Source organism: Camelina sativa, chromosome 8 (assembly GCF_000633955.1).
Source record: "Camelina sativa cultivar DH55 chromosome 8, Cs, whole genome shotgun sequence".
In the NCBI taxonomy this organism is placed as follows: domain Eukaryota; kingdom Viridiplantae; phylum Streptophyta; class Magnoliopsida; order Brassicales; family Brassicaceae; genus Camelina; species Camelina sativa.
Genome location: NC_025692.1, coordinates 4,283,678 through 4,299,997, shown reverse-complemented (window position 1 = coordinate 4,299,997; position 16,320 = coordinate 4,283,678). Strand labels below are relative to the sequence as shown.

At 39.8% G+C, this 16,320-nt stretch overlaps 2 protein-coding genes and 1 pseudogene across 2 annotated transcripts in view; 2 read left to right on the top strand and 1 right to left on the bottom strand.

The window, feature by feature from the left end:
• On the top strand, nt 4,945–6,241 carry LOC104709202 (probable disease resistance protein RPP1). Its single transcript, XM_010425852.1, has 3 exons — nt 4,945–5,471; nt 5,554–5,692; nt 5,783–6,241. The coding sequence occupies exons 1-3, from the start codon at nt 4,945–4,947 to the stop codon at nt 6,239–6,241; spliced, it is 1,125 nt and encodes a 374-aa protein (XP_010424154.1).
• On the top strand, nt 6,849–12,112 carry LOC104706095 (annotated as a pseudogene).
• LOC104706094 (5-methyltetrahydropteroyltriglutamate--homocysteine methyltransferase 1) overlaps nt 12,940–16,320 on the bottom strand; it is a gene marked incomplete in the record, with an annotated part of 4,753 nt that continues 1,372 nt past the window's right edge. The window contains 10 exon segments of the mRNA XM_010422224.2: nt 12,940–13,594; nt 13,691–13,892; nt 13,979–14,229; nt 14,345–14,450; nt 14,546–14,712; nt 14,797–14,877; nt 14,976–15,139; nt 15,246–15,637; nt 15,734–15,861; nt 16,162–16,249. Coding sequence (XP_010420526.2) covers nt 13,226–13,594; nt 13,691–13,892; nt 13,979–14,229; nt 14,345–14,450; nt 14,546–14,712; nt 14,797–14,877; nt 14,976–15,139; nt 15,246–15,637; nt 15,734–15,861; nt 16,162–16,249 — 1,948 coding nt within the window.

Here is a 16,320-nt window from a genome sequence, read left to right as displayed (position 1 = left end):
AGTGCTGCTCTCAAAGAACCTGAGACAGCTGGTGAGAAGAGTAAAGACTCAAAAGAGTCAACCGATGATGACAAAGAAGAACGTGAGAAGGGTGAAGCGTTCGAAGAGAAGAAAAGAAAAGCTAGAACCACCATTGTGTTAAGCGTGACAGATAGGGTTCTGTGGAAGATCAAGAAGGAAACATCTGCTGCAGCGATGTTGGACGTGTTGGACAAGCTGTACATGTCCAAAGCTCTCCCAAACCGGATCTATCTGAAGCAGAAGCTTTACGGCTTCAAGATGTCTGAAAATCTGTCTATTGAAGGTAATATAGATGAGTTCCTTCATATAGTTGCAGATCTAGATAACCTTAATGTAGTTATCTCTGATGAGGATCAAGCAATTTTACTGCTTATGTCACTACCTAGACCGTTCGACCAGTTAAAGGATACTTTGAAATATAGCTCTGGTAAGTCTATATTATCACTTGATGAGGTCACTGCTGCTATTTACTCAAAGGAATTAGAATTTGGGTCGGTTAAGAAAAGTATCAAAGGTCAGGCTGAAGGGTTGTATGTCAAGGATAAGACTGACAATAGAGGTAGTAGTGAACAGAAGGAAAAGGGTAAAGGGAACAAGGCTAGGTCTAAGTCTAAGTCTAAACGAGGATGTTGGATCTGTGGTGAAGATGGCCACTTCAAAGCTTCTTGTCCCAACAAGAATAAGCCTCAGTTCAAGCAAAATCAGGGAAACAGTAAAGGTGAATCTTCAGAAGGACAAGGGAACTTTGTTGAAGCAACTTGTCTTTATGTGGCGGAGGCTCTGTCCTCAACTGACATTCATCTGAAGGATGAGTGGGTAATGGAAACTGGGTATAGCTATCACATGACTCATAAGAGGGAATGGTTTGATGAGCTCGACGAGAATGCCGGAGGTTCTGTCCGAATGGGAAACAAGAAGATATCAAGAGTTAGAGGAGTTGGGACCATCAAGATCAAGAGTGACACTGGACCTGTGGTGATTCTCTCAAATGTGAGATTCATTCCTGATATGGATAGGAATCTCTTATCATTAGGAACCTTTGAAAAAGCCGGTTATAAGTTTGAATCTGAGAATGGGAGGCTGAAAATTAAATCTGGCAGCCAAGTCTTACTTGAAGGAAGACGATATGACACATTGTACCTGCTACATGGAAAACCTGCAACTGATGAATCACTTGCGGTGGTGAAAGCAACAGATGATACAATTCTCTGGCATAGAAGACTGTGTCATATGAGTTAGAAGAATATGAACATCCTGGTGAGAAAAGGATTTCTAGACAAGAAGAAAGTGTCAGTCCTAGATACATGTGAAGATTGTATCTACGGGAGAGCTAAGAAGGTGGAATTCAACTTGGCTCAACACGACACTAAGGAGAAACTTGAGTATGTTCATTCTGACTTGTGGGGGGCACCATCAGTGCCGCTGTCATTAGATAACTGTCAGTATTTTATCTCATTCATTGATGATCATACAAGAAAAGTCTAGGTTTAGTTTCTGAAGACTAAAGACGAGGCTTTTGAAAAGTTTGTTAGCTGGGTTAGTCTAGTAGAGAATCAGAGTGGAAACAAGGTGAAGACTCTGAGGACTGACAACGGCTTGGAGTTCTGCAATAAACAGTTTGATGGTTTCTGTGAAGAAAAAGGGATTCAAAGACATCGAACTTGTGCATACACACCGCAACAAAACGGTGTTGCAGAACGATTATAGAGAAAGTGAGAAGCATGCTCAGTGATTCAAGCTTACCAAAAGGATTTTGGGCTGAGGCAACACATACCGCAATGCTTCTCATCAATAAGGCACCTTGCTCAGCACTTAACTTTGAGTTTCCAGACAAGATGTGGTCAGGAAAAGCTCCTATCTACAGCTACCTGAGAAGATATGGGTGTGTTACTTTTGTTCACACTGATGATGGGAAGCTAAGTCCTAGAGCTAAGAAGGGAGTTCTTATTGGTTATCCTGGTGGATTAAAAGGTTACAAAGTTTGGCTTATGGATGAGAGAAAGTGTGTGATTAGCAGAAACGTCATTTTTCAAGAAAATGCAGTGTACAAGGATCTGTTACAGAGGAAGGAACTAGTATATGGTGAGGAAGATCAGCAACCTGAATCTTACCTTGATTTGGATCTCGAAGCAGATAGTGATATCAGCTCAGGTGGAGACCGCATGTCTGTACAGAACACACCCCCATCCAGAAGCCCTGCAACACATACTCCACTTCAAAGAGCAAGAAATAACATCACCGAGACTGGAGTACACCAATCTCCTTCAAGTTATCATCTTGCTCGAGACAGAGAAAGAAGACAGATACGAGCACCAAGAAGGTTCGATGATGAAGATTACATTGCTGAGGCTCTTTACACAATAGAGGATGGAGATGCAGTAGAACCTGCAGATTACAGCGAGGCTATACGAGATATCAATTGGGAGCAGTGGAAGCTAGCGATGACAGAAGAGATTGATTCTCAAGTTAAGAACGATACCTGGACAGTCGTAACCAGACCAAAGGATCAGAGAATCATTGGCAGCCGATGGATATACAAGTATAAGCTAGGCATTCCTGGAGTTAAAGAACCAAGGTTCAAAGCTAGGCTAGTCGCCAAAGGGTATGCTCAACGTGAAGGAGTTGACTACCATGAGGTCTTTGCTCCAGTAGTAAAGCATGTTTCAATCAGAGTGTTACTCTCGATAGTGTTTCAAGAAAATCTCGAGTTGGAGCAGTTGGATGTTAAAACGGCATTCCTTTATGGTGAAATAAAAGAGAAGATCAACATGACACCTCCAGAAGGTTTTGAATCTATGTTCAAAGAAGATGAGGTGTGCCTCCTGAACAAATCGTTGTATGGTCTAAAGCAGTCGCCAAGACAATGGAACGAAAAGTTTGACAACTACATGGCTGAAATTGGTTTTGAAAGGAGTCACTATGATAGTTGTGCTTATATCAAGTCATTGGCGGATGGTTCTATGGTGTATCTACTGTTGTATGTCGATGACATGCTTGTGGCGGCAAAGAACAAGGAAACTATAATTGCCTTAAAAGAAGAGCTAAGCAAGAAGTTCGATATGAAGGATCTTGGAGCTGCTAAAAAGATCTTGGGTATTGATATCATCAGAGATCGCAGTGCTGGTACTTTGTGGCTGTCCCAAGAGAGTTATTTAAGCAAGATCCTTCAGACATTCAACATGTCTGAAGCAAAGCCTGCAAACACTCCACTGGTAGCTCAACTGAAGTTGTGTTCTGCTACAAAAGAGAAACTGGACCGAGATGAAGAGTATATGAAGCCAGTCCCTTACTGCAGCGCCGTTGGTAGTATAATGTATGCTATGATCGGCACTCGTCCTGATTTAGCCTACCCAGTAGGTATTGTGAGCAGATACATGAGCCAACCTATAAAGGATCATTGGCTTGGAGTCAAGTGGGTTCTAAAGTACATCAAGGGGACTCTGAACACAAAGCTGTGCTACAAGAAGAAGGATTCAGAGTTCATTATTGAAGGATATTGTGATGCTGACTATGGTTCCGATCCTGACAGTAGGAAATCTATCACAAGCCTGGTGTTTACTCTAGGAGGTAACACCATAAGTTGGAAATCTGGTCAGCAGAGAGTTGTGTCTCTATCTACAACCGAGTCTGAGTACATGGCATTAACAGAAGCTGTAAAGGAAGTTGTTTGGCTAAGAGGATTACTGAAAGATTTCGGTTATGAACAGAATAGTGTGGAGATATTCTGTGATTCGCAGAGTGCCATTTCACTCTCAAAGAACAATGTGCATCATGAAAGAACGAAGCACATTGACATAAGGTACCACTACATCTGTGAGGTAATTGAAGATGGAGTGGTGGAGGTGACCAAGATATCCACCGAAGTCAATCCTGCGGATATCTTCACCAAGATTGTGCTTGTGTGCAAGTTTAAAGCTGCTTTGAACTTACTACAGGTCAAGCCTGAGTAGTAAACTCAGGAAATCCGAGTCAGGAATCAAGGAAACTAAAGTCAGGTTTTACTAATCTCTCTCTATCGTTGTGTGTTGTTGTTTTGGCTTGATCCTAATGTCTTCAGGTGGAGATTTGTGAAGATGAAGACTTAAGCACCAAGCTAATTTTAAATGTCAAAGCAATATGTCCGTTGGAAGCTAACTATGGTGAAGTAATTCAAACCTAGGTTAAGTTTATTTTTCTGGGACCACATTCATGGGGAACCGACGAGAAGAAGTTTGCCGCGGTTCAGCCATAAGGACATTTTGTCTGTATGTGCCCAGAAGTGATATGGACATCTTGGCTTTGACTTCGACAAAGCGTGTTTTCAAGACTGCAACCGGCAATACGGATTGCAAGGAAAGCGACTTGTCTTGACACAAGGAAGCCCTAATTTCTATGGTTATAAATAGGTGCTTATGAGTAGAGAAGGTTGATGTGAGAGAACTTTGAGATTGTAAGGAGAGAAAACTTTGTATTACCTTTGAGCTTTTGGTTCTTAGTTTTCTAGGTGAGGGAGAGTTCTACAGAGTGAGTCTAAGTACTAGTGAAGGGTATTAGACGGTCACTTGTAAACTCTATCTTAGGGTATTAGACGGTCACTTGAAAACTCTATCTTGTAAACACAATCTCAAACTTTAGTGGATTCCGAGCTGTGACTCGGCCCAGACGTAGCTACCCTTTGGGAGTGAACTGGGTTACCAAACTTGCTTGTGTTCTCTCTTGCTTTACTTCTCTGCAACTCATCTTCTTCCTTATTCTTTTCTGCATCAAATCTTTGGCTCCTCTGATTTGAAGTTCCGCAGAAACAGAGGAAGCTTTCTCGTTTTCTTGGTTTGTTTTAGTCTTCTCCCAAGGAAAGTCTTTTCTTTCAACGATATTATTGGTCATCGTACCTTAACCTTAGAACTACAAACAGAAAACATGTTCTTCATAGGAATCCTCAAGTCGATGTCAATCTTGAAAGAATCAAGAACTGATTACAGTTTTGTTCATCCTTTCATTCCTCCTTCTTCACTATCATCATCAACACGTCAATACAGTTACGACGTCTTCCCAAGCTTTTCCGGACAAGACGTCCGAAGAAGCTTTCTCAGCCACTTTCTTGAAGAGTTGAAAAACAATGGAATAAGCACGTTCATAGACGATGGGATCATGAAGAGCGAGTCTATAAACTCTGAGCTCGTAAAAGCCATTAGGGAATCAAGGATCGCAGTCGTAATCCTCTCTAAGAATTATGCCTCTTCATGCTGGTGTCTAAACGAGCTGCAACTAATCATGGAGTGCAGGTTTACTTTAGGACAAACTGTTATGACAATAATCTACGATGTGGATCCATCTGATGTCAGGAACCAGACAGGAGATTTCGGTAAGGCCTTTGAGGAAACTTGTGGTGGGAAGACAGAGGAAGAAAAGCAGAGATGGAGAAAAGCTTTGATTGAAGTTGCGGTTATTGCTGGAGAACATTCTGTTTCATGGTATAATGAAGTTATTTCACCAGTTTTTGTATCGATTTATACATATTAGTGTCCTAACTTCATATGCATCTGTCTTTTGTAGGGCTCGTGAAGCGGCGATGATATCGAAAATTGTCATGGATGTTTCAAATGAGTTACCTTCTTCAGACTTTGATCGATTAGTTGGAATTGATACTCATGTAGAACATATGAAATCGATGATATGCTTAGAATCAGATGAGGTTAAGATGGTGGGGATCTGGGGTCCTGCTGGTATTGGCAAAACCACTATAGCTAGAGCTTTATACAAATAAGTGTCTTGTAACTTCCAGCTCAAGTTTTATAAGGAGAATCTTGAGGAAACGCATAAGCTGCTCACTCTTGACCACATTGGCTTGCAAAATCATTTGGAAAACGAGATATTCTCTGGAGTGTTAGATCATCGGGAAATGAAGATACCTGACTTACAAGAGGCGCAGTTTAGGTTAAAGAACCAGAGAGTTCTTCTCATTCTTGATGATGTATGTTCATGGGAGTTACAAGCTTTAGAAAATCTAATTCAGGATCTTAGATTCGGAAGTAAGGTTATTGTGACGAATGTAAACCTAAATACATTTAGGAGGAACGGGATCAATCAAATTTACAAAGTTGCTTTACCATCAAGCGAAGAGGCTCAACAAATATTCTCATACTCTGCGTTTGGGCAGAGCTCTCCACCAAGAGGTTACATGGAGCATGCCACTGAAGTAGCGAAGCTTGTTGCTCCTTTCCACTTGGTCTCAAGGTCTTAGGATCAGCTTTACGTGGTAAGAGCAAAGAGGAGTGGTTAATGACACCAGCTAAACTTGAAACCTATCTTGACGACAAAGAAATTGAGAAAGCAATTAGATTTGCGTATGATGGTTTATCTGAGAAACACAAAACTTTGTTTAATCTGCTAACAGAAAATATTAGCTTTGGAGTGAACGTGAAAGAAGCCATATTCTCGCTTTCGGAGAGAGACTGGGACGTGGAGAAAGGGATTCAAACCCTAGCTGATATGGGTCTCATCTCTATATCTAGAGAAAGAGGAATCATCATGCACTGTTTGGTACGGTTAATGTCTATAAGGTTATGTTAGACCAGCTAATAATCTTGTGGACACAAAACACAATAACACATGTCTTGTGTCTGGTTCCTACATTGTCTTTAGAGAAATTGACAATTCTTGTGGACACAAACACAATAACACAAATCTTGTGTCTGCTTCTTACATTTGTATAGAGAAATTGACATTAAACTCAATGGTCGTGGAAAAAGTTTAAATGGGTTTTAAGGCCCAACAACTTGGCGGGCTTTGCTTCTCCTTCTTCGTTATAATTTTTTTTTAAAAAAAAAAAAAAAAAACCCTAATTTTTCTGCAATTTTCATCTTCGTCGACCCTTAAAGAAAAAAATCACTCCTTTCAGCTTTCGTTTCCTACTTGCTTAAATCATCAACATTAAGCGAGAGCGAACACGAACAAGATTTCGAAACAGAGTTTACTCACGTGTTTTTCAAGTGTTGCTCCATCTTTCTCTATGTGGTTTTTAGGCTTTTGGGTTCTGTCGATTTATTCGTTGCTTCATTCTAAATTGGTCTGCTTCTGATCATTGTTTCGATTTCTATAACTGGCGTTTTCAATTAATCACGTCTTTTTGGTTTTGTGCAATTATACATTGTCGGCTAGGTTTCATTGTTTGGTTTGAATTGCTGCGAATGCTTAAGTTTTTCTAAGGTTTAATAAAACAAGGGTTTTGCTTATAAGGGCTAAATGGTCAACTTATCTGTGTGTTCTCTCGCACTTCTATGTTTTAGCAGAAAGCTAAATTTCTGATTTTTTTTTTGGTGTTTGCAGAATCGGTTGGGGCAGCTAACATCATGGGTAAGCTGATATTTTTTTTTTGTCGTAGTGATGCTTTTAGCTATTTATCAGTTAAAGCTAGGATTTTTAAAGAATCTCCTTTTCATTTGGTTTTGATGCTCGACAGGGGGCACACGTCATGAAAAGCGGAAAGAGGCTCGTTTGCAGAAGAACCAGAGAAAACATGAATCTTGGCTTCAGCGTCAGGTATGATGAGGCAATCTTTGTTTTGTAACTACTGTACAGTTTCCTGTTTAATGGGTTTGTTGATTGATAATGTTGGTTTGCTGGATCTCAGAAGTCGCAAAAGGATAAGCAAGTATCATCATCAGTTCAGAAGACTGGTGACGTGATCAAGTCTGAAGATTTGCACCAGACAAGTGATAGTGAAACTGAATATATGGAATCAAGCAGGCCTAGTGGAAACAAAAATGATGGGAAGTCTTTTTTAGATAAGAAAGAAGAGGTTAGGATCAAAAAGGAGAAGAAGATGCAAAAATTTCAGAGGATGAAAGATCTGAATAGACCAAAGAAGAAGACGAAATTTGAAGAGTTTCTTGAAATGGATACACCAACTGTGATATCTGGTGACCAGGATGCTGAACTTGAGAGGAGGCTCGCAAAGAAGCTCAAGGTAAAGAAAGGAAAACTAAGGGGCTTGGATGATGGGATGAATGATTTGTTCGAAGGGCTTTCATCTGTATTTGATTCGATGGGATCTGAACTTGGTGATTCTCGTAAGAAACGTAAGAAAAAGAGGTCCGAAGAAGAACAGGACCTTGAGATTGATGATATGCAAGAAAATGAAGATTTTTTGGAGCATGAAGGATCTGATTTTTCTGATGAGGAAAGCGAAGAAGAGCCTCAAAGAAAAAGAGACCGTAAACGACGTAAGAAGAAGAAGTCAGTGGATGAAGAATTAGAAAATGAACCGATGGAAATCACAGATAATGGTGAGTCAGAGACTATTACACCGTCAAGCTTGGACAACGTAGAACCTTCTTTGCACGAGTATAAGCCAGAGAGCAGCAGCAAGTATGTTGCTCCTCATCTGAGATCTCAGGCCAAAAGTGAATCTGAAGAACACACTAAGNACATGAATCTTGGCTTCAGCGTCAGGTATGATGAGGCAATCTTTGTTTTGTAACTACTGTACAGTTTCCTGTTTAATGGGTTTGTTGATTGATAATGTTGGTTTGCTGGATCTCAGAAGTCGCAAAAGGATAAGCAAGTATCATCATCAGTTCAGAAGACTGGTGACGTGATCAAGTCTGAAGATTTGCACCAGACAAGTGATAGTGAAACTGAATATATGGAATCAAGCAGGCCTAGTGGAAACAAAAATGATGGGAAGTCTTTTATAGATAAGAAAGAAGAGGTTAGGATCAAAAAGGAGAAGAAGATGCAAAAATTTCAGAGGATGAAAGATCTGAATAGACCAAAGAAGAAGACGAAATTTGAAGAGTTTCTTGAAATGGATACACCAACTGTGATATCTGGTGACCAGGATGCTGAACTTGAGAGGAGGCTCGCAAAGAAGCTCAAGGTAAAGAAAGGAAAACTAAGGGGCTTGGATGATGGGATGAATGATTTGTTCGAAGGGCTTTCATCTGTATTTGATTCGATGGGATCTGAACTTGGTGATTCTCGTAAGAAACGTAAGAAAAAGAGGTCCGAAAAAGAACAGGACCATGAGGTTGTTGATATGCAAGAAGATGAAGAATCTGATTTTTCTGATGAGGTAAGCGAAGAAGAGCCTCAAAGAAAAAGAGACCGGAAACGACGTAAGACGAAGAAGTCAATGGATGAAGAATTAGAAAGTGATGCGATGGAAATCACAGATAATGGTGAGTCAGAGACTATTACACCGTCAAGCTTGGACAACGTAGAACCTTCTTTGCACGAGTATAAGCCAGAGAGCAGCAGCAAGTATGTTGCTCCTCATCTGAGATCTCAGGCCAAAAGTGAATCTGAAGAACACACTAAGATGCGTACACGGATAAAAGGTATAGCTAACGAAAGCTGTTTATCCTCTGTGTTTGTATTTCTGTAATCTTTGTTTGATGTGCTTGGTTTGTGGTACAGGTCTTCTTAATAAGCTTCCATCCTTCGCAGCTTTTCCTCCAGTAGTTGCATGGTTGATATTTTGTGATCATCATAGTTGCTAAAACTCCATTTTGTTTTTGTGCTTACAAGTTACATGTTATATTTGCTTCGCTCTGTAGTAACCTCTGTAATACTTGCTAATGTAGACTGCTGCGAGAAGTGTGTCCTCTCAGATTTTCTGTGAAGAGGTTTTGACAATGTATGCCAGAGGCAATGAACAGTTAAGATTTGTTCAGCTTCTCTGTGTTTCCACTCATGATACTGCTAGCCCTATAATCATGTGTGGAACTCCTTGATTACAGTGACGTGCATATTACTTGAAATATGTCTGACAATTCTTTTTTTCCTTGTTAAGGTACTCTGTATTTGCTTCTTTTATAGCTGGCATGGCGTGTCTAGTTGGAATGGATTTTAGTGCAAAGCTTATTGCATCACTTGCTAAATCTTTTGAGGTATGTCCTTGAGTTTTTTTATATGAATTGTCAGCTAAATTCCCAGTCATGTCCTTAAGAATTAATTTTCCATAACTACATTTCTTTTCACCATCATTCTTGAAATAATGTTTTACCCATAATCTTTAAATTTATTTTTCAGGATGAATATCAGAAAGAAGACAGTCTCACCTTAAATGGAATTTCTCTTTTGCTTTCTTATCTTTGCATATTGGGAGTTTGCTCCAGGTAAAATTTTCTGCAACTACACATTCTATCAGTTTAATCTAGCGGCCTACCACTACAAGAAAGTGTAGTTATTCTTCACTATTTTGAATTCTTTAGAACTGAGTCAAGAATGCTGTTTACTTATCTGGTTGTCAAACCGATTTATCTAAACACACATGTTAGTCAGAATCTTGATGAGTCATTGGCGTATATTATCAGTTTTAGTTTTTTTTGACAGCGATATATTTTTATATTCTTACCCAAACACCCAAAGCAATCTCTAGTCTTCTCATGTAACATAAACAAAAATATATTTTTTTGTTATTTCCGGATGGATTATGAATCTCTGTGTATTTGTTCTGCAGTGATCTTATCTATGATTTCTTAATGACATTGGGGAAACGACTGACCAAAGTTGATGCTTCCATTATCACAACTGTTTTAGATTGTAAGTTTTACGACTACTACTACGATTATTATCTTTTGTTTTGAGATATTTATGTTCCATCTCTTAGTTCTTGATTATGCTCTTACTAGGCTGTGGAATGAAAATAAGAAGTGATGATCCTCTTGCTATGAAAACATTTATCATCAGCATCCAGAGCAAGGCAAATGAAATGAAAACCTCCTCGGAAGGCCAGACACAAATGAAAAACATGTTGGTAGGGATTCTAAGAAAGATTGTCTTTGAGAAGAAAATGTTCTATGTTTTTTTAGAAGTCGTTTCTTACAAAACAAAATTTGCAGATGGAAAAGATGCTTGAAACCATTTCTGCAATAAAGAACAACAAGCTGAGAACCAAAGAGGATTCCGTCCAGAACACGAGGGTAAAGAAGTGGCTTCAGAAGGTAATATTTTGAGCTCTCTTTTCCTCGAGTGATATTTAATGGATACCATCATGACAATCATAAATATGTATGCTTTTGGATGAAGTATAAGTAAAATGCACTTACTTTGTTAACATTTTCTAATAATTTGCACAGTTGAGAGTGGAGGAAGTATTATTAAGAGGTCTAACATGGAGCAAGCTGCTTGACCCTGAGAAGTTGGGTCAGTGGTGGTTATCTGGCGATTTGGTGGTTAACACTAACACCGTTGAAGATGTAGCACAAACAATGGATGCAGAGGTTGTTGAGGCCCAGAAAATGTTAAAGCTAGCTGATGCACAGAGGATGAATACAGATTCGAGAAAAGCTATATTTTGTGTGATCATGAGTAGTGAGGACTATATTGATGCATTTGAGAAACTTCTTAGATTGGATCTGCCAGGAAAGCAGGACAGAGAGATCATGAGGGTTCTAGTTGAGTGCTGTTTACAGGAGAAAATATTTAACAAGTACTACACAGTTCTTGCTTCAAAGTTGTGCGAGCACGACAAGAATCATAAGTTTACACTGCAGGTACTTCTCTACTATCTTATATTAGCTGAAGTCGACTATGTAACGGTTTTGTTTTCTCTACTCATCTAGGTGCTTATATCTTCAATCACAATTCTCCTGCAGTATTGCATTTGGGACCATTTTAAAGAACTAGAGTCAATGTCACTCCAGAGATCGATGAATCTGGCGAAATTGGTGACAGAGATCATTGTGTCCTTCAATCTTTCTCTTGCGGTTCTCAAATTGGTGGACTTGGCAAATCCAGTGGAGTTAACTCCAAAAAGAATCATGCACTTTCGAATGTTGTTTGAGGCCATCTTTGAGCAACCCGAGAATCTAGTGTGGAACTTGTTCACGCGCATAGCCTTGAATCCAGACTATGAAGCTCTACGCGATGGAATCAAATTCTTTGTGAAGGAATATGTTGTGAAAAATAACAAGGCAATCTATGCGAAATTCAGGAAAGCCAAAGAAGCTCTTAACAACGCAGAAGGATTGCTCATGTGATTCTATTGCCTTAAAAAGGCCTACAATTTTTAAGCTTTTAAGAGTTTACTACTCTGATATTATATGTCATAGCATCTGTACGTTGTACACACTTTCTTTCGACATAAATTTTTTTTGTAGCTCAAGTTCACTGAAGTTTCTAATATTCACCACCTTTGATGAAAGGTTGATGTTCTCACAAATCCTAAAGGAAGTAAACAATATTCAAAATTTATATGAAAGTGCACAATATTTTTTTCTTAGAGATTGGGTTATAATCATTNTCATTTTTTTTTTTTTTTTTTTTTTTTTTTTTTTTTTTTTTTTTTTTATATCTCGAAACATATTTGATTTACAAAGAGAAAACTCGAGAAGCGAGAAAATACATAATCCCAGATTCGTAAAGCTTAATATAGATAAAACCTGGTTTCTATGTATGTACTTGGCTACAATCCAATATCATTCAGTGACAGTGATTGCTGCTTTTATAATCCATTTTAATACTACGATATGGCCGTTCTCCAAAAGCAAAAGAAAAATCTTACGAGCCAAAGTGGTGGACCACGAGACTGCAACCGAACATCAACCACCACTCACTCTTTGTGGGGGCAATTACTAGATTTTATTTTTTTGACCAACGCAATAAAGCAAATTGCAAATTGCAGAAACAAGTGTGGACTGACCTAAAGGTGACAGTACTGAGAGTACTAAAGCAAATTGCAGAAACAAAAATCTTGATACAAGAGCCACATGAATAGTAATACAAACAGGCCTATTTGAAGAACAGGCAACCAAGCGGCTACACTGATTGCGTTGGATGAAGAAGTAAAAAAAACATCCACGCGCCCAAAATGCTTGACGTCAGGTGAATGGAAAATATTTGTGGACTGACCTAGTTACAGTACTGAGAGTACTTGTTTCCTATGATCAAAATTGTTTCAGTAGCGTATACAAATTAAGAAGACGCAAACATAAATATTTGTATAAGAATCAATCCTCTTATTCCTTTTCAAGAGACTTTAGAAAAAAGACATTCCATCAGAGAAATATATAGGAGACAAAAAGAAAATCACAAACATTGCAGCAAATCCCAAAGGATGCTATATCCTCTCTCTCTCTCAACGAGAAGAAAAAACCATATGCATCATAATCTAACTTCTTCTAAAATATTCTTTTTAAGAAAGTTATTAAAAACCAAATAAAACACAACCATTTTATAGAGAAAGAGAAAAAACGTTTCCTTGTTCAAATCAAACTTTTCTTCACTTGGCACTGGCGAGCTGGGAACGGATAAGCTTGGCGGCATCAACCATGTTCTTGAGGGCGGGCTTAACCTCGGTGTACTTACGGGTCTTAAGACCACAGTCAGGGTTAACCCAAAGGATGTTCTGCTCTAGGACAGCAAGCATCTTGTTCACCCTGTCTGCGATTTCCTCTGAAGATGGTATTCTTGGAGAGTGGATGTCGTACACTCCTGGACCGATTCCAGCACCGTACTTCACTCCCTCACGGAACACAGAGAGAAGCTTCTCATCAGATCGGGAGTTCTCAATGGTGATAACATCAGCGTCCATGTCGATGATGGAGTGTATGATGTCATTGAAGTGGGAGTAGCACATGTGAGTGTGGATCTGCAAACAAAAACCACCAGAAGCACACAAGTTATGAGCAACCATGAAAGCGTTACGCTACGTGAGACTAGATAGTGTTGTTTTTTTGAAGCAAACCTGGGTGCTGTCTTGGACTCCACAGTTGGTGATTCTGAAGGAGTGAACAGCCCAGTCCAAGTAGAAAGCGTGCTCGGATTTCCTGAGTGGAAGTCCTTCTCTAAGTGCAGCCTCATCAATCTGAATGACACCGATTCCACCCTTCTCAAGATCCTCGACTTCGTCCTTGATGGCCAAAGCGATCTGGTAACAGGTTTCGTGCCTACAAAGTTTCCAAGCATGTCTTAGCCATTTTCTTTTCTTTTTTTGGTAGATATGCTTGCTATATATTATAGTAATTATATGTACCTGGGCTGGTCGTTTCTGACAAAGGACCAGTTAAGAATGGTGACGGGTCCGGTAAGCATACCCTTCATTGGGCGAGTGGTCATGCTCTGGGCCATTGCAGACCAGAAGACAGTCATTGCCTTGGGACGGCTCACATCACCGTAGATAACTGGTGGCTTGACACAGCGAGATCCATAAGATTGTACCCATCCGTTTGCAGTGAAGGCAAAACCAGACAACTGCTCCCCAAAGTACTCAACCATGTCGTTTCTCTACAAATTGTGAAAACACATCGCATCAGAAACAGCAAGTACAAGAACAAACTTTTGTACATTCCCACCACTTCAAGGGATCAGGAATAACGTAGAATGACTTGAAGAATCTCACCTCTGGCTCTCCGTGGACAAGAACATCGATGTCAAGTTCCTCTTGGAGGTCAACAACTTTCTTGATCTCTTCCTTGATGGCCTTGACGTAGTCCTCCTCAGAGACCCTAGTAAACGAAAAATTAGAGAAACCATAAGCATCAACAACAATATAAGGAAATGTGTGACACATTTGACCAAGAATTGAATTTAGGAGACTAACTTTTTCGCCTTGTACTCACGACGAACTCTCCTGAGCTCTACGGTCTGTGGGAAGGATCCAATGGTTGTGGTTGGTAGGATTGGGAGGTTGAGCTTCTTCTGCTGAGCATCTAGTCTAGAACTAACATTAGTTGCACGACGGTGGTCAGATCCCTTCAAAGCAGCAGCCTGAGAGAACAAGAATCACAATCAATAAGATTAGAAAAATTAAATCATTGAATGAGAACAGTGTAGGTTTGACATCAAACTTACAGCCTTCTGTACACCCTCGTTGGTGACTCTTGGGGAAGACCTCCTTGAAGCCAAAGCCGCAGCATTGGCAGAGAAAAGGGCCTGAAAGAAGAGAAATATTAGATTTCTAGAGTTTCAAAATTATTTCTACAGATAATTCAATGGTCCACTGCTAGAGAAGCATGTGGTGCAAAGAATACCTCATCCTTGTGACCAGCCAAAGCCTTGGCCAATGCATTTACTTCAACGACCTTCTGGGCAGCAAACGCCATCCATGACTTGATTTCATCATCAAGCTTAGTCTCGTTGATAAGGTCAACAGCGGTGTGGAGTAGGGAGCAGGAGGTTGAGACCACAAGCTTGTCTGCATAAATACAAAATAAATCAGATAAACAAATTCAATTATTCGTTTTTCAGTACTCCCCAATAGTGTTCGGTAAAAGGCAGATGATTCTGGAAGAACATATTACCTTTACCAACAATGCCCTCAAGTGCCTCCAAGGTGCTTAGAGACGCAGCAAAGTCATTGGCCCAGATGTTCCTTCCGTCAACAACACCAGCAAAGAGGTATTTTCCCTCGGGGAAACCAGCCTTGACCAAATCAAGGGTCTTGGTGCCACGAACCAAATCAAATCCAAAGGCAGTCACACCCTTCAACGAAGTTAGGGTCTTGTATGCCTCAGTAGGGATATCAGCGAAGTAGGTCTCCACGAGAACATTCAAACCAGAAAGAGTTGATTCAAGTTCATCGTAGGCACCGGTAAAGGCCTGGAGTTTGTGACCCTCAAGGTCCATAACAAGGACAGGCTCATCAAGCTGAATCCAGGTGGCACCAGCTGCCTTAAGCTCAGAAATCACTTCCCTGGACACAAATCAAAGTCATCATATCAATGTAATGTTAGAGGATCATAAGGATATGGATGGAATAATAAAAAGAAATATCAAAGTGATTTCTTACTTGTAGACGGGGAGGATTTTTGGGAGAAGGGAAAGGAGATCAAATGACTTGTCAACACCCTTGGCAGCCTTGGAAAGAAGCAAGTAAGAGACTGGACCAACAAGTACAGGGACGGTGTCAACACCAAGCTGCAAAAAATCAAGCATATCAGATCAGAACTTTTAAAATAGCAGGAAAACAAAAACTACTTTAGGTATACATAAGACTATCAGAGTCGGATGAATTTGTAACTACTTTTATATCAATTAACTGTAGTTTGTGAATATGCAACTGAGTATATTCATAACATATCAGCATCCTCAGTGAAACATTGCTCAATAAATCTGAGCTAAAACACTAAATCCTCAACGCCTATGATCTCTAATAATTAATCATCTAGCGGACAGCCATTGCCTACGAAATAGATAATAGTAAAGAAAGATACGTACTGCCTTGGCCTCCTTGTACTCATTCACGGCCTTGTGGGAAGCGTAAGTGAAGTTGACCTCAGGGCCCAACTCAGGGACGATGTAATGGCTGCATCAACAAAAGCAATATTACATTAGTACACAACTCAAAAAAAAAAAAAAAAAAAAAAAAAAAAAAAA